The sequence below is a fragment of the Opisthorchis viverrini genome (genome assembly GCF_000715545.1).
Source record: "Opisthorchis viverrini unplaced genomic scaffold opera_v5_550, whole genome shotgun sequence".
Classification (NCBI taxonomy): domain Eukaryota; kingdom Metazoa; phylum Platyhelminthes; class Trematoda; order Opisthorchiida; family Opisthorchiidae; genus Opisthorchis; species Opisthorchis viverrini.
Window position 1 is genome coordinate 18160 of NW_008752217.1, and position 22167 is coordinate 40326.

The following is a 22167-nucleotide window of genomic DNA, read 5'->3' on the forward strand; positions in this document are numbered from 1 at the left end:
CTGGCTTTGTTGATTTACGTCTGAGCATTGATCACCATCCAGTCTCGATCTGCTTTGATATGGAGGGCTGGTGGACTTAAGCTGCCAGGCGATATGTTTGGTGTGACGTATCTTGCAGCTCAAATGGGCCAGCCTCCATCCGTGGCGGGCACGATATGTAAACAAGTTTTATGCTGTGTATAGGGTATACAGGAGTGCGGCCCAGAAGGGGACTCCAAAACGTGCTGCTGCATAAGTTGGCAAACAAAGAATTTACTGGCGGTAAGTATTCGTCTTGCGAAGGAGACCTAAGCGTAACCGGTTTCACAAGCTGAATGACAAATCCATTTCTGACTGAGCGGCCTGTGTTAAAAAGCAAGCAACAGAAATACATTGAGGATACAAGCCTCAACTCTAGCACACAGTTCATTCACAGAGCTGCTTCTTTTTGAGTTTTAGGGCGATCAAACTGACCCAAAAGCTCATCGTTTGGATCCTCCTTCCAGTCATCAAAAGTGCGATAATTGTTTGTCGCGAAACGTAGACGCATAATTTCGCGCTGATTCATTGGTTTTAATTCTCTGAATTCTCGTGCATCACAGTCCAAGTAGCAAGCGTATTTTCCCTCTTCCTTGGCTCGATGGTATTCGTCTGGGTCACGGTAGACATAATGCTCCAACAGATAGCGAGGATGTTGTGCATTCAGGTTGTCCAAGGCATTAAAGTGTTGGGTCAATGGACTAGGATCAACTAAGCAAACAGGAAGGTAGTCGAACTGTAAAGTAAGATAACTTGGGTTTCAATAACTTACGTTGCCCAACTTTGGCGGCAGGCAGTCTACATCTGAGGCTTCCCAGTCTAAGAGTCGTAATCCGCTGCGGTCGTTTGCCCACGGTCGATATCTGTCCAGTGGATGTTTGACTCTGTTTAAGTTTTGATTCCATCGAAGGCGTTCATCTGGCTTTCCCATGGCATCAGCTTGAGGTACCTTTAATACCAGGAAAATAATTGGCTGAAATAACGTCATACGCTAAGTCCACATTTGAAAAATTCCGATGGATGATAGCCAGGAGGGCTTAGCCTAAATGCCAGCAGCGTTCGCTTTCAAAGATTTTTAAATATACAAACCATTTTGCTCGTGTGTCTCCCACGCATTCTTCTGGTAGAACCTGACAATACTTTGTGGTCTGGATACCCTCTTCTTCGGTCATCATAAATAAGACTAGCTAAATGACATCAATATGGATCAATAACTCGAAAATGTCAGCTGACATTGTCGCTTTCCTTGTGAGCTAACTGACCTAGATGGCTGCCAAATTGTCGTATAGGGAAAGCCTGTCTCACACAACACGCACCATATTACAGGCTTAAACATAATGAACCGGACTCAGTCCTACATAAGGTCGACCCAATGAACCGAGTGCCCATCTTAATTCATTTTTGAACTATTACGTTTTCTCCAAGTTATCCTCGGTCTTTCGTTGAAAAAACGGTATTTCTTCCCCTCAGTGTCCATAGGAATCCGTAGACTCTTGCAGTGGAGCTTCAGCCTAACCGTACGAAACCGATCTCGACTATGTTGGGATGTCCAAACGTGAGAGTGTGATAGAGTGTGATGCAGAAATATGTTGCATAATATCTGTTCCTACTCAAGGACAAACAACGGTGATTCAGAATGCCAGAATGTCCATAGAATCGGTTGATAGGGTCTTCAAAGCAATGAAAGCTTCCAAAGGAGAGATATACACATCCTAGGTTTCAGAAAGGCACATCGTTAATATCGGCACTTCTTAGGTCTCTTTATAATAGCATTGACTGGGGAATCGTACAGCGTTTTCGGATCCACTCCACTATTGATAGCCCTCTAGATAAACGTGTCTTATTCGGGAGACGTAGCCCTTCTCGCGGATGATTTGAGTGCATGCAGATGTCTACGTGATGATAGGGACAGGTGTTTTAAACTATGTCTTTAACAGACACAGGATTTTTCGCTGACACGGTAGAGCCGCTCTGTCTTACAGCAACTACCTCAGCTACTACAATAACCTGATGTTGGCCTCTGTTTTGGAGCACTCGGTTGGCTGATTTACTGGAGCAGAACCTACACACCAATTAAAGCAGAAGGTTAACTTTGGGCACACGAATTTCTACGTTTTCAAGATGAGACTTCGTTTACCCCAACAATATGTCGTTGAGAATGCAAGACCAAATGAATTTGCCTCACTTGCCAGAGTTCCCCGTGAAAACTCACCTTATATACGAATGAGCGCGTTCGTCGAAGTCTGTTCAATTTGGGTTCAGGTAGAACGTACGGTTGATGGAAATCCGGGGACTGCGTCTACTTGAGGAGCCATTAGTAGGGCGAAACCAGACGCGGGGCGTCGAAGAGTGTTCAGCAAACTTGTGATTAGTTTCCCTCATGGAAATGACCAATTTCCTTTTATTTCGGCTTTTTATAATCACAGCTATCAATTTCGCCTCGCATGAAAATTTAAACACTGAACGCTGTTTCGGTGGCCTGTGCTTGTTTAACGTGCTAGGGATCACACGCTTTCGGTACCAGTCAGATCGGTTTATTGATCAGGCCTTGACGCCGACTTCAACCGGTCATTTTTTGATCTGCCGCTACATGGGGAATATGGCCATGCCATACGTAGATACAAACACATCTTCCCAGAACTGTAAGTGCATAGCTAAACTTCCAGCAGTCACACTGAACCTGGCTGTTCAGTGCACTAGGTGAAGGGTGAACAGAAGTGAAACGAAACAGGCCCCATTTTACGGATTAGTTTTGACACGCCAGGCTCTAACACTCTGAGGTGCCAATGCACGCACTTGTTGGTAGACATACACGGGACTGGTCAGTGGCAATTGTTTGTGTACTCTGCAGTGAGTGGTTTGACAACGGGCTATTGGGATGACATCATTCACTTCTGCTACGATGCTTTTGATGTTCATTTCACACGGCTCTGTTTGAAGCTATTCGTGTTCGCGTAGGGATGTGCTTTCATTGGTCACCGTGGTAACAACAACAGATGCTTGCTTATCTTCTTTTCTCAGGATAAAGTCTGCTTACGGACGCAGTAAAACGGAACACAACTAGCATTCAGCGTTCATCCATATGCCGACTACCATGACAGGTCCATATGTTAGGGGCCATTATCTAGCTTTTACATGTTTCTAAATTCACTTTCTTCATGAGAAACCTCTTGACGGTGCAGCTGTCACGCTTTTGGTTGGTGGAATGGCTATAACCACCAAGTTTAGTTTAATCACCGTGGCAACTTCAGTCGACCAGTACAAATTAGATAATGGTACTGAGACCACGTCTTTTGTATGCACCATTTCATGACCACTTATGGTTTCCACGAGAAAATATGTTACCCTTACTTTACTGTCCTATTTTGGAGTGGTGTGCTGTGTGAGCTTTACAACGAAGAGTACATTGTACTTCCAGCCATTTCAAAATCTGGAAATCGGTACGTCAGGCTTAATTTTTGCATGCTTACTTGACAACTAACTGAAGCCTTGCATATTTACGGCAACTTTGTTTTCATTAGGGTGAATAGCAGTGTAAAAATGGGGCATGGTTCCATAGACAGTTGCCCGCACGGTCACAGTGTGTTCTCTAAAGTCCAAATCAGAAGAATTCTACCTTGAAATCTATCAAAACCGGTTTTCTTATGGTGTCAGGAGGCTGGTCAATTGCAACATTTTATCTATTTAAGCTTCTCTGACCAGCCATAGCGCATGAGTGTTGTCCACGACAGAAGCAGCTGCTCACTTTCTGTTGTTATTTGCTGGCTACCATGTTTTTTCGGCCCTGCAGTTCATGAGCAGCATGTTTTTGGAAAGTTTTTGAACACCAAATTAAGTCTCAAATGACCTTCGTTAGGCTAACAGTTCCCGGCTAGCTCGTTTGATGTCATTCATTCATCGCAGCTATTGGTTACGTAGATCACTTTTTGTTTTGATGGCGGCCATGAAATAGCAACAAAAGGTTGGTTCTTTGCCCGCTTTCTCATATTCAACAGGCTTCAACACCATTGTTCTTGCACTACCATCAACCATACATGCGGAGTCATCATCTACAAAATTGTCTGTCATACAAACTCAATTTCAGTTGACACCCAGTCCTGTGGCACATTGAATTAACATGATGAAGTTTATACGGACGCACACACGCATGACAAAGGTTCAATTACAACATTCGGTTGAATTTTGATGATGATCCATTGAAAAGATTCTTTGATATCATGAAACTCGGGCATTGAATTACATGATGAAGTTTATACGGACGCACACACGCATGACAAAGGTTCAATTACAACATTCGGTTGAATTTTGATGATGATCCATTGAAAAGATTCTTTGATATCATGAAACTCGGGTAGAAGGACGAAGTGAAATTCGCTACTAGCGAGCGACAGCCAAAGTCAATGGGAGAAAAACGGTTTCAATGTATATAATATTTTGAAAGTAATGAGTCCAATACCGCGGATGTAACCCAACTAATCATGACATCAGTGAAACATTCACAAGCGAAACCAAGTTCACTGAGGGCAAAATGTTTATACATTGACCTCTACATTTATTTGGGTCCACAAGAAGAAAGATGCTCCACAAGTGGCTGATAGTACAGATTATTTCACTTACAGGATGAAATTTCAATTGAGGATTCCCGAATCTCCTCACAGACCCATCAGTCTATAAGTAGCTCAGAAGAGGAATACTTTCACAAGGTGATTGGGAGCTCCAGATGGGAAGTCATCGCTTGAAGAGCCATTCAGTAAATGATACAGTGATGTGGCATCCGTAATTGAAGGATGGGTGGTACTATATTCCGTCTAAATGCGACTTAGTTACTGCTGATCAGCTACCCTTTGCCGAACGGTACGGTATGCGAAATACTAGACGGGAGGTCACGGGTTCGAAAACGCACGAATTTTCGTGAGAATTTAACTTCTGATGATTCACATTAAAGATGAAACAGTTGCACGGTGCTTTCAGATTAACTTACAGGGCAAAATCTCAGTAGAAGATTCCAAGGTCCCCTTACATTACTATCAAATTAGACTGTTACAACATCCATTGCGTCTGAGAGGTGTGGTGTTTTCATACCGTTCGACCGCAGCGAGCTTGAAAACATCGATTTCTAGAGAAAGGACGAACACTGGAACTAAATAGTACCAAACGAAAGCCAACTTTTCAACAAAATATTAACACTAAAATAAAAATCAAGAATCAGAAAAAACACCTTTTCGTCATGCTCCCATGGAGTAAGAAGAAGCCTGGGAGTGAAAGGTGTTCCAATTATCTGCGTTATTCAACCGATTGCGAGTGAACGTGAGGTCGGTGCTGATGCTGTCAGAGCAATTATTTACGCAACAATTAAATTACTCTCCACTCGTCAAACACAACTATAAATAGCTGCCACAGAATCACCCCAAACTGTGGTTTTTGTGTTCTACCAAACATGATTCTGATTTTGTTTCAAACTCTAGTCATACTGGTTCACTCTTTTAACTGTGCACCTTTAAAGCGAAGGAGTCCAGTGTTTGATGGTATTCTCCACCTAGGTGACTGTAACCGCAAGCCGGTGGAGTACTGCAATTCCTTGGTGGAGAACAGTATGTGCAACCCACAAAAGAACGAGTGTTTTTGCAAACATGGCTTTGTTGCCATCCAGGAGGAGGAGAAAGTTGTCTGCCGCACACGTAAGTGCTAATGAACTGTAGACGTCTCTTATGTAGGCCACCGCATTTTTCAATTAATGGATTAGTTGGAGCGTAAAGCCATTCTAATACAGTTTTGAAAACGTTGGGCCATCAACCTATAATTAGGTCCATGGGTAACAAGAAATTAAAGGATACTCTCTGATTTTGGAGACCGAAAGTTAAGAAGATACGAAGTTCGGCTCAGCCCCTCCATAACAATAGATTATTGTAGATGTGGTCTTCTGTGACCACCCTCCCAGAATAAAGAACGTGCGTTTTTGAGAAACTAAAAAAGGTATCAGCCTAGTTGGTGTAAAACTGCCGAGCGAACAAAATAATTGAGAAAAATCGAGAGCATTACAAACTGCTGTCTTACTGAATGAGAGTTTGGAAGAAACGTTCATATTCCAGTGTAGCTGAGTTAAATTCGGTGCATTATAATTGCTTTCAAAATGATGTGTACATGACGTGGCTGGGTGCCAAAACTTCACCTGGCTTGGAGAAGTAATAGGACAGTTGATTTCTCTCAAGTGACACCAAATGCTTCACAGAAAGTGTTTTCGAACTTAAGAAATATTAAACTGCTATGCATGTTTATTTTCAGTCAGGTTTACTCACAGATAAACTTGGTTTAAACATAGATGTATCCTTTTTAGGCAAAGTAAACAAAAGCTATTTGCAATCCATCTGACACGAGATATCTACATTGTCATCCTAGTTTTGTAGCAAACATACTCGTTGTATTTATCCACCAGCTGAGCTGATCGATAAAGATGGCATTGAGCCAATTCAATAGTACAGTGGACATCCTATAGGGAGAGACTGGAAAACACTGGAATTTACCCGGAATCTTGGCAAAGAAACTCCTGGGGCAGATCTTAACTAATTTGTAGTGGATTCATCATGGTTGCCTGGTCTTGGTATGCAGTACACAGCCACTCTAGCATATTGCTTTATAGTTTTACAAATAGCAACGACTGAGCCTACTTAGAAGCTTGTCTCTTACCCTTAGCTATTCGGAGGAAACCAAACCTCAGCCTTTTCTCCAAGGTCTCTACAAGGAGTATAGAAATAGGATGACTATTTAGGTTTCCGTCTTACTATTGGTAAATAGTTACGGAAGCAGATATTTATTCACGTCAACGGAGCATTTGCTAGTGCACTGGCCTTTCGTCACAGTCGGGTTAACCATTTGTTCGACTCCTCTAATATGCTCTCCACTGTCCTATTTCTTGTCCCCTCAGTGCTGACAGAATTGTATTGTCGAGTGGATTCGGACTGTGTGCATGTGGATGGTAGTGTGTGCCATCCCGGAGCAGGCAAATGCGTCTGCCCAAGTGGAAAGATTTATGTGCCTCAACTACACGGCTGCCGTAAGTTTTTGGGCGCATAAGCGTGGGTAATTTTGCTTCTGACGAAAGTCCAAACCAAAACTGCTTGCCAGTGTAGATGTGTCAAGTATGTACTGTCGGGCCACACGTTTTACATGCTATAGATATTGTAAATTTTCAACACAAGACACTGATTGTATTATATGACTGTGCATGTACTTAAAGCAAACTCAAATATTTCGGACTGACGTCTGTACCGGAATTCACTCATAAAAGGTTTCTGCGTAAGTACTACAGTTGTTTTACAACCTCTCTCTGATATTTTGGTTCATTCGATTTTTCGAGTTCCATTATTTGACATCGAGATTTTTATCCTGTTTGATGTAAACCTATGTACTTGCATAACGAGTATGTTACGCTCACAGTTAGGCTGTACGACACCATTCCTAGCTCTCCATCAGAATTAGCGTGTAATTTACGATAAGCTGATTTGTTTCAAAGTCCCTGAGTTTAGTATGAAAAGTTCGTTCATCTAGTGATAAGCGGTGGCTTCAACAAGAAATCTGGTAAGCAACAAGCAGAGGAATATATGAAATGGTTTTTTTTCACAAATTCTATCAACTATTGGGAGCCTTAGCTTGCCGAATGCCTAACAAAGAGATCAAAGTTACAAATGCCTACAGCTTTCTAGAAGTACGCTCTTTCAAGCTGAGGAGAATAGTCGCGGATTTGAGACAGTTTTGACAATTTTGTTGACTAAAAATTGCGTTTGTTTGATGAAGAAGGATGTTTTGGGATAACCACATTTTGAAAGACAGAAATGATTCAATAGGGCCACTGGTTTCGTTTAAGGTTCACATGCGTCGTGGTTATCAACGTCGGTTAACCTTACCCTGATGCCTCCATCCAAGAAAACGTCAGCTGACAACTCTAGTGGGTTGAATGACCGTGGACTCCATAATTTGGCGCACAGTTGATTCATTCGCCGTCTTCCATATATTTGTGAAAAACAAACCTATTAAACGTCGCTTCAGGAACCACGGCAGGCCAGTATCCTAGTTTTCCGTCGATAATTGTCTGTTAATGTTTAGAGGTAATCGGCTCAAAAGCGATAAGTTCAACGCATACCTTGAATATGTATTTCATTCTTCTAGGTCAGCGCTTTGAAACGAAGATGGACCAAAGCTGTGAAAAATGCCTTTTGAAACAAGGGACCTGCTTCCTATATGACTTGAAAGACCAACCAGTGAATAGTAAGCATACTTCCAATGTGGACCAGTAAGTCACTATATTTGGTTTTGAAAGAGGTTATCTCCCAACCTGGGAACCCCATAAATTCGACTCGATAATTGTTGTGGATCACAGTGTCCTTAATTCCTTCTTATTACCGTCAACGCGGGACTGGATAGCCGCCTGATCGCCTAGTGCGCTTGGCCAAACCAGAAAAAGTCAATGAACGTGCGAACCGGCTGATCTATTGATCCCTGTCGCATACAGTCAGTCCAAAAAGTGATACTAAGAATACAGCTCATCTGTCGACGGCGAGTGAAGAGCAACCAATGAAATCTGCCTCAACGAGAACAGTTAATCCACTGGCTGTTATGTAGTCCCGTTACGTTCGGATCTGGTTCTCCTAATAATGATCTGTTTTTCTTTTCGAAAAAAATAAGCAGCATATTTTCAACAGGGTGGTTAACTCGATCCTGATTAAGTCACACGCTTTTGAATCTTAACTTCCCTAAACAGGGGATTACTTCCCACAAGAAAGGCACCTGTGAGCAGAGTTTTCGATCATTCGATTCGTTCATCATCTGGAACTCAGGTGTCCTCGTAACCCAACGAATTATGTGCTACTCACCGTAGAAATGGTCAGTTTCATGCAAAATCCATCAGGCTTTAGATACCAGACCTCAGAATCCACTCTTCTCAGAGCGCTGACGTTGTTGCTGATTTCATGACTCAACGTGTCCAGACTGAACACGTGTCGGAACAAAATGTGCACAACCCAATAAATGCAAACTATGCACTCCTGATTGCCTATGTGTCCAGTGTGGTTGTTTCATCAGCTAAATTGCGGAGAGCAATCACATACAGCTGATTGGGTATCTCTTTGTTACCCAAGGCTCATCCTATGGCTTCCAATTTCTACAAAGAGGCATCTCAACGTTGGGTCGACTACAAGATAGTGTATATTCAGTGGCCTCAATATGTAACCTTCACGATGGATGATTCCCGAAACTGAGAACTCTAACGAAGACTGAGAATTATTAGCCTTGTAAGAAAGCTAGTGAACAGCTTAACGCCGAATATCAAGTGTTTACAGGGATCAGAGTTCTCTTCCATCAAGGGCAAAAGCTCTACCCTCATTTACTTGCTTCAGTCTATTTCTGGTGTTGATGAGTATTTCAGTACTTCGGTCGATGAAGTAATAACGGGTTTGTAACCCGAACATTTGACTAAATTCTTCTTATATTTACCAATGTCATCAACCAGAGCGTTGATATATGGGCTTTCCTTGTAGAGATCGAATCTAACGAGAGGCTATGACGATTTGTTTGCAAACGTTTTTAAAGCCAGATCAAAAGACATTAAAGTCGTGCTTTTTATTCAGATCGCTTGCTGTCGGCTGTGTGTGTCCACAATCAGTGATCAAGCATGGTTCAGAGAACCTCACGCTTCTGGTCCCCACAGATGGAGGACTATGCGGAAGTCAACTAGGTAAGCCTTCAATAGATAACCTCATTTCCTGTTCTACGAGGAATTTACGAATATCACACTCCGTTTAGCAACTAGTTTCGTAATTATTTTCAGTATCCACAACTGTTACCGGTTAACCAATCGAAGGGAACTTGGGTGATTTTACCTAACTCTTTTTTAATATTCGGTCGTTTTAAACGATATATATATATATACATATATATATATATATATATACATATATATATATATATAGAAATAGAGGTGAAGACTGAAACCGGCAACATTTTGGGATCCAGCTGGGCTGCGTGTTAATTCTTTAGGAGCTAGCGTTACGTGGCTCCAATGGTCAACGCATAATGAAAATTTGTTAACGTTAACTTTTCACCTTTGCACCTTGTACAATGACCAGCTATATGGGTGCTTTTAGGTACTGCCCACTTTGTTGTCACATCATGGACAGGACTATGTATATCCTAGACATACGTTTATATATGTAGTTCAGTGGACAGATGAAGTCCGGGCCCAAAACTGGCCGGTAATCGCAACAACTGTAAACATGATTCTCTTTCAGTTCACTGCGCGACTGGGTAATACGGCTATCAAATCACAGAGCCCAGTTATCCATCTACTTGGCAGCTCACTGAAACAGTATGTTGTCAAAACAACCAAACGCAAGGTACCACACCATTCTCCACCATCAGTTCTCCACGATCCTGCCGATTCACGACCTGGTCCGCGACTAATTTCAAACCACTGAACACCGTGTTTTGATCAGGACTTTAGGGCACACTTTAAGTTTTTTGAATGTACCGTGGTTGTTAGGTTGGTAGTTGGCTGCGAGGATATATCAAATTTATAGCGGTTTGGGTTTGTACGTAGCGATCTGAGATCACAAGATCCTAACACTAAAAGCTGGTCGTGGGTACCGAGATTAATTTCTCTTGCGATGAAAACTCTCTCCCCTCACAAATGCCTGCCTATGGCTGGACTTCTGAAGCTCGGTTCCAGCATTGCGTTATCCCCAGGACAGATAACTTTTCAGTTGAGCCCACTCTAAATATGTGCTTTAAAACCGTCTCCAAGCGCACGATAAGTGAGCGATTACTTTACTGAAGCCATTGTTTATGCCAGCCAATTTCGTCTGCAATACTGTGTAAATTGTGAATACGCTTCTTATTTTGCGTTTTTTAGAACACTTTTACCCTTTCAAAAAAGAGGATCGAAGAAAATTTCATCAAGTATAACTCAACTCTGATGCAAACGAGACGGCAGTAACCCGTGTAGACCTAATGCGACAAGATCATAAAACGGTGGTCAAGTTTTTCAGTTTTCAGCCACAGCGGAAAGGCATAGACTTCGCACAAAAAATGGACAGATATTGCTGATCATTTTGGGCAAACCACTTTATCCGAAGGTGAAAGAGTTGAAGCGATAAAAAGGCCACGCTAATAGCTTGTTTCAACCATCTCACCAAGCGAAGGTAAATTCTTCCAGAGATGACGGCACTAGTCTCAAGTGCAGATTTTGGGGGCCAATTTCGATGGACCATTGATGTCCGCAGTGGATCCACACTTAGGATAATGCACATCGGTGATGATGGCATAAAGAATCTTTCGCAAAAACTGAAAACAACATACACCAAATCGTTAACTTTATCCAAAGGCTGAATAAATTTTGCGAGATCTTAAGGAGCTAACCAGATTTTGATTTGGTTCTAACCATATGACGGAGAAACTGAGGAAATTTTTCCAGTTGGTTATGCAGAAAATGTGACGCAAATTCGGAAAGGCATGCTGAAGCTGCGACACACAACAAGGTCCCCTGATCAACAGATAAAAATCCATTTTTACTGAAAAAGTGTGCCTATATTCCATATTAATAGGAACAGTATGTTCTACCAGTTAGCGAGTGTGCGAAATATTTAACTTTCAGCCTGATTAACGAGCCACGTGAAGTGTGATGGACAGTGAAATAGGATTGAACTACAACGTTGTGTAACATTTCACACAACAGACACAGCGGAAATTTTATTTTGAATATTTTTGTCCACACAGACTTTTGATTGTAGTCCCATTACACAAGTACAACTCGTGTACACGATTATTCTTGTTCTCAGCGGACTCCTCTCGCAGTATCTTATCCCTTTCATAATCGATGTGGATAGTCAGGCTTTCATTTTTCGTTTGTTGCAAGCAAAGTTAGTTTGCATCCCGAAGGAAGGAAACATCCCTCAGTGGACGATTTTTCTCGATCCAGATAGCTCCAGTTTACAACAGGAATCGTTGTTATCCTACTTGATACCTGTAACAAACAAGTTTATAAAAAAACATGTAGACGATAGAAAGCAATGGGGTTGATCATTAGAGTCATTAAACTGGAATTTCACTTCATGTATCTAGGATGTGATCAAAACATGTTTCAACACCTACTTTGTCTACTTATTTTATGGTGACCACTTCAGAATCATGAATGAGCCAGCTTTGCTACTGTTTCTGCTAGCCTCCAGTCAACCAAGGTGTTCCGACTCGTGACTATGCAGGTGTGGTGAAGACTCACCTTATTCACACATTTCGATTTGTTAACTGAAGCCAAGCCAGTTATGAGGCTCCGAGGTCATCTGCTGTGACAGTTTGTGGAATACCTTCGGAGGACGTGCCAAGCTACTCCAAGGCAGCTGTGTTCTGGTTAAATGGACAAGAAACTGCACCTGGAAACCGTCTGTATCGTCCTCGGGCACAAGTGATAGAAATTTTTAATCTGCGACAGTCTTCTACATCAACCTTGCTAAGAACGCCAAAAACAGACGCTTCGGCTGAAGATGTTCTGTTTTAAGAAGATATTTTCCGACGCACTTCTATCCACCTGGAACCCTCATCTGGTCGTTCGCTTTCAACAAAATTGTGGTTTTAGACAAAGAATGATTTTTTATGAAACCAATATAATAATTTTGCACTATTCTTGAATAATTTGTTCACATTTCCAATCCTTTTAGTCGATATTGGCGAAGAATGTGATGCGGTTAACCATACGTGTAAAGCACAGATGGCTATGTGCCTTCCCGCTCGTCGGGACCGTAGATTGGCTAATTTTTCTGGTCGATGCTCTTGCCCAGAAATTACGGTCGCAGTGTACCAACCAAATCTGGGTTACCACGAGTGTTGTAAGTTGAAATTAATCAAATCGGGATTAGGTTTTCTCCATCTACTATTAATTTCTGCCAGTGTGACACTGCGGCACCTCAAAATGAAATCTGTGACATTTACGTGACAGCCAATAGTGTTACAAAATGTTAGAAAGCAGTTATCTCACGAACGGAAACTATTTTTTCATCTGATAAACTCATGTTGCAAACCTCGTGGAATTCTTTGGAGATGTCTACAGAAAAGTAAGGAAGTAGCTCCGATGACTGGTTTAGCAAGGTCCCTTTACCATTTCCTCGGTTAGTCCGTAAGCGAATCATCGTCAAATTGGGGGACTGCTGCAGATGGATTGGCTGATTGTTAGCTAGTCAAGACGGAACTCATTTCGATTCGCTAAGGTCATACTATACTCTTCGCTTTCATCATGCTTGTGTGAATAATCATTATTTATTTACTTATTTGTTTATTAATTAATTAAGGGACGCACAAAATTAGGAGTATATATTCAATGATAGTCGGAGTCCATGAACCGTACTCCGTTTGCTTCACTGTGTTCAGCCAAATGGTTTCTAGATGTTGTCCGAGTGCCACGAGTTGCATGGATGTTGAAGCGAATGTGGGTTATATTGAGACCTAACTGAGAGTGAGAAAAGGTCATCCTCCAGCTCATGCGTACCAAAGATGGAAATAAAACCAACTACTCACCGGTTGGAATAAGTAGTTTGGCAGCACACTAGAAGCTCACTCGCACGCCTTTCGACGAATCCATTCCCGTCCGGTAACCAAAACAGCACAGAACAGCTTTTATCTCGGCTCGGTAAGCGTGGAGATAGGTGAGTTTTTAGAGTGCATTCAAGACTTATGAACCCCCCAGGATAAGTTTTGCGGTGTCTGATCTTTTGCTTTGCTCCAATTTTGTTTTCCACGGTTCGTAAAGTCCATCTTATCATTTCTCCTACAGAGTGATTAAATCTGTGATGTTTTTGTAGATGTTTTACCGTAATTTAATGTGAGCTGATATGTCAGACTGATTAAGCAACAATGCCATTGATGCGTCTAAGCCCGGTATTCCAAACGTGTTAGCGCAACAGGAACGTCACATGTGGGATTTTTCTGCCTGCACGGCACAGGAGTTGCTGCTGGCCGTCTGTCATTAAACGCTACGAACTAGTGTCACAGCCAGCCGCATTTTTTGTCTGATTCGAAAAACGCATAATTGCATGCTCAACCGAGCTGGGTTAGGTTCCACTGAGGCACCTTTATGTGAACCTCGATTTTATTGTGTACGATGATGTGCACCTAAAGAGAACGGTCATTGGGAATTTTAGCTGCCCACCACAAATTAATAACAGTTTGACCAGAATGCCACTGCCGACTTCGTGATTGACAGCGAATCAGACCGCACCATGTCACATGGTTAACTTGAACGATCGTTTTCCTGTCGAGGACAAATATGTTTCAAACCAGCCCACAAGGAGTATAAGCGATGTATAGTGGTATATTTTGTAATTAGCTGCAGCAAGCTTCTGAGAACCTACGAAAATTTGACCGTGTATAACTCACGAAAATCTTGAGCGTTTCGTCTGTTTCCAGATTACCACCGGAGTCTAGCCCTACTGATTGTAAATCAGAACAAAAGTTGCATTTGGATGCTCATTCAGGACCAAACAGCGATACTTTATAACTATAGTATTTTCTTAAATGAAATTCAAATTCGTTTTTTCAGGGGCGTAGATGGATTATGTGGGGCAGACAACACATGGATATCTAGGAAATTCTCCGAAAAATTTAGAAGCACCATGAAAAAAACAGTTTTAGCCTATCTGTATCGTAATTTTCTACGCATGGTTCAGCACATATCTTGTAATGTTTCGGAAATGGAGTAATATAGCCACTGAATGACTTCAGGTGATTAGCAACCTCTCTCACTAAACAACAGTACAACATGCAAGTGCTCATAATGTTTCATAATTGTGGTTATCATTTTTTAATCAATCTCAAATCGATAACTTTTTCTGAGTTACTGTCTGAAGGTGTAGGAACGAACACTGACGTTTTCCTGTTGATGAAAATGTTGGTGCTATTGTTGTTATTGATGACGATGATAATGAATATTATTATTCTTATTTTTTATTATTTTATTCATTTTCAGTTACAAAAATACCTAAACCACAGCTGAGCGCCGGGCATAACCAGGACATAGTAAATCCAGAGTGCGCTGGATGTCATGCTGTCGAAGGAGTATGCTACGATATGAATGATGATGGCATTGGAGATGGATGTCGTTGTCCGGTGGATCGGACACATTCATCAACTGTGGATTCAGACAGCCAACCATACGAGAGCCCCACAAAACACCATCAGCAATCAAGTTTGAGTTCGCCGTGTACGAGGAAACAAGGTAATCCTGAAGGTATTTATTGCCACTGTGATTCTCCACTCAGTAGAACTACTTCAGAATGACTGACAGTTCAGTATCGATCCGAGGTGCAGTCACTCAAAACCTGTGATAAAACAGTTCCAAATGTTGTGGGAGTTACGAAACTGACCAGTCTTTGAAGAAGCGGGTTGTGATTGTTATTAACTCTGAATTCTGATACCCTGTGTTTATATTTGCACTTGCGCGTAGCGGCATAACAGCTGAACTAATATCAAGGCTACACACTCCTTTTCATAAAGGAAACCAATCACAAGGTTGCCGAAAACTCCTTGATAGCCTACGAAAGGTTTCGCTCTTCTTGGGGCTCATCAGGTAGACGCAGTCCTTGAGTTCCCGTCAACCCTATGTTCTACTTGAACCGGAATTAGACTGTTTTTGAGAAATACACTCATTTGCAAATCAATTTGGTTTTCATGAAAGACTCGAATGAATCTCTCGTTTATGAGATTCTACAACTGAATATGCTGCACACAGGCCGCCTCATGATTCACTTGGCAGATATTCGAGATATCGCTGTATATCATAAACGAGAGATTCAGCCGAGTCTCTCGTGAAAACCAAATTGATTTGCAAATGAGTGTATGCCTACACAGTCCTGATTTTTTGGTTTATGGTTTGCTTGATGAGCGGGAATTAAGACAGACTGGTTGTCCTGCGTCTCTGCGTTGGATGAAGCTATCGTTGTACAGTTGGGTTTGTCAAAACCACCACTCATTGGGCAACGGAGAATGTGACACTTTTGAGGGATTTGTGCTTCTGAAGGCTTATTTGTTTATTAGATTAAACAGTAGACTAAAAAGTAATATGGTTCCACGTTGAAATTTAAGATGCATTGCTCTACATGAGTACTGAATTTTCGCGGTTTGTTTGTATATGGCCAGGTTCGCATTCACATGCGCAATAGTTTAGTACGCCTGATATAATCCATACTTCAAGCCAAGCATAGGAAAGGTTGGTGGAGCAGAATAGCGATTTTAATTTCACCGTTTTCAGACTATAGCTGAACCTGTGTGACAGTGTGTGAGCTTGAAAATATACGGCCTACAAGCAGATCCTATCCTTACACAGGAAGATCATTCATTCATTGAATGCCCGAAACCTCAAGACATTGAAGGAAGCATGTGATTGCGTAAGTCAGCGTGCGTAAGTGCATTTGGAACAGGTCTTGGGTGTTGAAACTGCTGAGCATCTAACGGTAGCCTTAGGGAGACCCTTCAATAAAAGCATTTGCGTATTCTAATAATTTTCACCCCACATATCCGAGAATAGTTGAAGATCAAAGTAGAGGATTTTCCTGAGCATCTCCGGGAACAAATTGTCGGGACACCAAATCCATAATGAAGGCATATGCATGAAGCGCATGATTTTTGTGGATGATGCAGGGGTCATCCAGGGCTCTAGAGCAGAAATACAACCTGTCGGATGTCAGTTAGTGCTTATAAAATTTGGTGGGATTGTCCAAGATTATGTCAGCTGGTTACCTCGGTTAGATCACCGCAAATAATCCGGAAATACCAACGTCATCGACAGTATTGAATGATTTTTTCCCACTTGGGGGAAATGAATAAGGACAGTGAATGTCATGGAACATTCCTGCGAGCACATTAGGCATGACTATATGCAAGTTTCAGGACTGTCAAGCCTATGGCCGAGTGAAAACGGAGCAAGGCGTGTAGTGTCTTGAAACTCAGGAAATTCAGGGTAACATTGAGGAAACTCCACTGGATCGCGAATTTTTTCCAAATGATTCAACTGTTTTTCAATATCTGTGACTTGTTAGGCTGCCAATAGTAGCTCATTTCAGCTACACAACCCGAAGACACAGGTCGTGGTCCTGATAGCAATGATCGTATTATTCGTAGCCAAGTCTGTTCTGACTACTATTGGGTTCACTGTCTTGAGCTTGTGCAAGTTGTGCGCCAGCGAAGAGATCATCCACTGTGTTGGCCATTGTTGAAAGGATATCTGCAACCGGACATCCGACCATCCGTCCGACACATCTACTGTTATGGGGTGTGAACAATAGGGAACTAACCAGGTAACCTCTAGTCACGATTAGACTTCAGTTGGTCACTCCAACTCTGTGAATCGCCCTGAAGTCATCAGCTGGAATCCCGGAAGAAACGTACCACCGATCTGATCAGCTCCTGCAGTCATATCAGTCCGTCGATACACTAGTGAGCACTTAACACAACCCCTGTTGAAAATGCCGACTTTTTAAGTCTCAGATTACGATCACCTCTTGGTCGCAGGCCGGGGGGCACTGGAGAGCCATCCTACAAGGGAAACGCTGGTTTCCGAATTAGAAAAAATTTGGAAGCGACAAACACGTTACCGTTTCAGAGGGTCTGATTGACAATGAATAGATTTATTGCTGGTCAACTTCTCTCGTTAGACCAACTGGCCAGATTGCGATTCTCCATAAGGAAACACAACTCTTGGGGTTGCTGGAACGTCTTCAACATCCCACAACCGGTTTCATACTTCTCGAGGATCGTCAGATGGGTAAACTTACCCGTTTTCTATCAATTTCATGTTCTTCTCGAACAACAATTGCACGTAATTCACGAAATACACTCATCTGAAGGCTAATTTGTTTGAGTTTTAAGGTTGGCCAAGAATCAACTGGCAAGATCTCTACCAACACAAACTAAATCAGTGTTAGGTGACGATAGAATTTTTAGTTCTTGAAGTAGCGTAGTCAACTAAAGGTTACAGCGATGGGAAGGGGAGTAAATTCTTGTATTTTGTGGTACTTAATTATGGACTATGATTATTTGAATTTTGAACCTGTGTAGGAAAATTAATTGTGTTCACGCTAAATTTTCCCTCACCAAAATCTTTGCCTCCAATATGAACAAAGAACAGTGGTACAAAAGCAAGATCCAGGTTGAAGAGTGCATTTTTAATTGATGCAGACTTTAAAGCAAAACAGATACATTCTGAACTGGCACCGAATATACTTCATAACTTTTTACTTCGAGTTGCGCTAGCGCTGAGCCAACGATTTTCGCCGTTTACGGACTGAAGTCTACTGCATTGGCTGTCCTGTGGATGAATAATCTACCGGATTCAGTGGTTTACCAGTTGAAGTTATTCTGGAAACTGCAATCGAATTCTCCAACTCAGCAAAAACAACAACGACCAATTGCTGAACCACAAAAAGTATCACCATTCATAAGTATAATTCTAATTGTCCAACTCAGCAAAAACAACGACCAATTGCTGAACCATAAAAAGTATCACCATTCATAAGTATAATTCGGGAAAACTGTCACCAAAATAAGATTTTTGGAAACGGACGAACGGATGCAAACAGGACTTTTGTTAAGCGCTGGAGAGTTTATTTCCCAGTTCGAAATGTTCTGCAAAAGTTTTGGTAACCCAAACAGTAGGAATTTGGATCGAAAAAGCCTCTAATGCTGATAGTACTCCAACACGGTAACGGTAGCAAATCTGTCGAGCAGCTGCAGAATGCACAAAAATAACTTGGGATCGAATATTTGAAGAAATTGTGACTTATGGAAGCAAAATCGTCTCCTGTGTGGAGACCAAAATCCCGGATGATATTTTTTGGAACGTTTTTCGCATCCTACTCTTATATTCCGGTTCAATAGAAGACTAGAAAGTATTAATACTAGGTACTTTTCACGAAATGGTGCGTTTGAAAGTGAAATTCCAAAAGAAATCTGTCTGGGTAGATCGAAACATCCAAAATCTTGCATGTTTAACAAGCTGTTTCCCTACTGAGATTTAGATGTGTTTAAATGTATATTCATGTTTACACCACATATGACATCATACTAGAATGTTATGTGAGGTTGGTGCTTCCACTTCTGGAAATCACTTTGACCTGTCAGATATGTTAACCACATGTCCCAGGCTGAATCAGCAAATTTGCAGTGATCCTCCTAACGGTCGTCAGCATAGGTTAGCGAAAACGTTCATTTGCTATTGTGCTTTTTGGAGGGAATAATTTGCTAGATCTCCTGTTAGATCTCCTGAGCAGCCAATGGGCTTCAAGACTGAAGGTCATTCTTAGCCCTGATGCTATTAGATATTAATTGTTGGTTAACAGACGTCCACCAGTTAACCACCCCTGTCTTTTTTGCTGCCTTCTTCCTCATCTTAGTGTTTTCCAGCTGCACAGAAGAAAGCTTAACCGTATGCTATGTGCCACACAACGACGATCAACAGATCAATCTTTCTAACCAGATACAGGCAAACCAGTGCTCTGTGCACCTGGTTGCTAATACAGATTTGGAGCCACAACTTCCCGACAAAACATGTCAGCTGGTTGTTAGAAACGGTGATCCGGTGCAGTTGCAACAGTGGAATCTATTAGACAGGCTAATAGCACGATACTGCATTCAGCTGAACTTTTCACGGCAAAAAAGCAATTCATGCGGTTTGGATGTGATAAGACGTGGTAAATGTTCAAACAATGTAAGTGGACTCAAACTTTTTGTCTCATTTTTATATACGAACTCGAATTTTGATTCTTCAAGAACGAAATTATCAGTCTGCCCAATGACGTCATGTCATACGTAGTGCTTGCAATGCGACTATGCGGACAGAAGAGCTTGTTATTTCTACATTCAGTGTCTTGTCTTGTCTTTCGATATCTTAGGATTCAACGCCTTAGCCGTTAGCGTAGAAGATTCTAGTAATTCGAATGAGGAGCCATTTGCTTTTTACAAAGAAAACCATACGAAACATCTAGGACCGTTTTTCCACGTTTTTATGTGAGGTCACTCATGGTCATGTGGATCATGGAAAATCCGTCATCCTTTTCACCACAGGCTGACAACCAGGTTGTAACATTCGCTGGTCAGCTTTATATTCACGCGGAACGCTCAAATTGCAGGCGACCAGTAGAACGCCACATTCCTTTCACGTGCTTTGCAGAAGTGCCATGTCAAAAACCAGAGTGAGTTATCGTTAACAGTCTGGCTGTGTTAGCTACCTACCTATTACAAATCATTCATTGAAGGTAGACTGTGAGTGTTCGAAAGACCAGCCCATTTAGAGGATGGGCGCTCTCTGTTCGGGATAAGAATGTATGAATGGTCACTTATTATTATGTAGAGGTTGTGGCACACGACATTTATTCCACAGCTACATGGAGTAAGCCTGTTTTATAAAACAGAATGTAAAATTTACGTAACTGAATGTATTACGCTGCTGTCACGCCTGCATATGTGTGTGGACATTGATTTCAAATGACTCTCAAAGGAAAAATTGCTTTGACTTTTGTCTTCCGTGAAAAACTCTACACGTCGATTTACAGGAACAACAAAAAACGGCTATAGTTGGTTTGCCATGATGGGATGTGTGTAAATTTGGAGCCGATTATCTTCACTTGGTTGCAAAGCAGTGGACAATCAGATGGTTACTAGTTTCAGGGCTAACTCTATCAAAAGCCTCGCACATCCTACAACCAATGACGATAATCGTGGTTTGAACGTTTGAAGGGGCACTGGGTTGAAGAAAGTCAGCCAGATATCTGTGAGCGTGTGATCTCGAGGGTTTGTTCTAAGCTATAGGGGAGTTTTGATGCTAGGAGGCACCACTTTTGCGTGTTACACACCAGCGTGACCGTAAGTAGCCGGATTTCCAATAGTCCCAAATGGTTGAAGTAAATGCACTTTGCCAATTTCCTATGCGTCCAGAAGCAGCTGGATGAGCATTGAATGCAATGGAAAATTTCTTGTTCTACTTCACTTTGGTAGCTCTCACGAACCCTATCTGAAATACGCCTCGATGTATAATTGACAAGGAGAAATAAATAGGCATAAATAAATATACAGGAACGATAGCGATTTGGTTTTTAGCCATATGAACACAGGACACGACAGCAAGCCAGGTAAACGGACTGGCCATGCAGAAGGACGAGAAAGTAACTCATGTTCAGACAACCGACGGTAATGTCTGCGGTAGACGTTTAAATTTGTCTACCAGGAAGACATTACCGTTTCTGCTAGCTTCATCAAATCGTTTCAAATCAAGACAAAACAATTAGTGGTTTACTCGGGATTCACTTAAATCAAAAGCACTTAATCCGTAGGCATAATCACTGCATTGTGCGTAATATTGTGTTACCGGAACGTTATTCGTTGATCCATTTCCCAAAACCTCAGTATGGTTTATTTTTCTACCTCCATCGTATCACATGTCACATAAAATGTTCGAAAGTTGAATAATTTTTCTTCCGCAAAATACCCAAAATACGCAAAAAGACTTTTGCAAAAATAAAAATTTCGGCCCAAAGAAGCATCGCGCAGTTATTTTATCCATAAATGACATTTTTTCAAAAGAATTCAAAGGAGGTTAATACTTCCAGTTACGCACAACTACGGCGGGTTCCTTCGAATATCCTCATTCACGAGCTAATGAACTCTCAAAAGCAAACATTCGATTGATCCTTAGATCCTTCCTGCTAAATGGTTAATATTTTCCAGACTCAGAGTGTTGAATGGAAGAAATCTGTACTCCCTTCCCAGCTATCAGCTTACTCTGAAGAAATGATTCTCGATTATTTTCTGAGAGTCAGTTCCAGTTCCTTTGCAATTTGCCGAATAATGTCCAATTATAATAAAATTGCTTGATGGTATTGTGACTCAAACTGGTGATTATGCCTTTATCTGATCACTGCCCATCAAATTCACCCTTTATAAGATGTAACATCAGGTTTGTTTGGTAACACGTGGAGAAAAAATCCAAGGGAACGTGAATACTTTTTGACCACCGGAATGTCTATCGGACGACAACACTCGCGGAACTTATAAGCAACAATTACTTGTTACAGCTATGAATGATAGGCTGCTGATCAGGCAACAGATCATCCTTTCGCCGAGGTT

General features: G+C 41.6%; 2 protein-coding genes across 2 annotated transcripts; one reads left to right on the forward strand and one right to left on the reverse strand.

The window, feature by feature from the left end:
• Positions 1 to 409: 409 nt before the first annotated feature.
• T265_11708 (hypothetical protein) lies at positions 410 to 2937 on the reverse strand (the record flags this gene model as incomplete). Its single annotated transcript, XM_009178432.1, has 4 exons — positions 410 to 754; positions 791 to 967; positions 1009 to 1080; positions 2791 to 2937. 4 exons carry the CDS (start codon positions 2935 to 2937, stop codon positions 410 to 412), a joined length of 741 nt encoding a protein of 246 aa, XP_009176696.1.
• A 2518-nt stretch (positions 2938 to 5455) lies between these two features.
• Positions 5456 to 19753, forward strand: T265_15504 (hypothetical protein; the record flags this gene model as incomplete). The annotated part of the gene is made up of 7 exons (XM_009178433.1): positions 5456 to 5696; positions 6941 to 7069; positions 8182 to 8305; positions 9639 to 9745; positions 12720 to 12887; positions 15020 to 15268; positions 19440 to 19753. Coding segments are annotated over 7 exons (1332 nt in total), but the record flags the coding sequence as incomplete, so codon positions are not given.
• Between the last annotated feature and the right edge of the window lie 2414 nt (positions 19754 to 22167).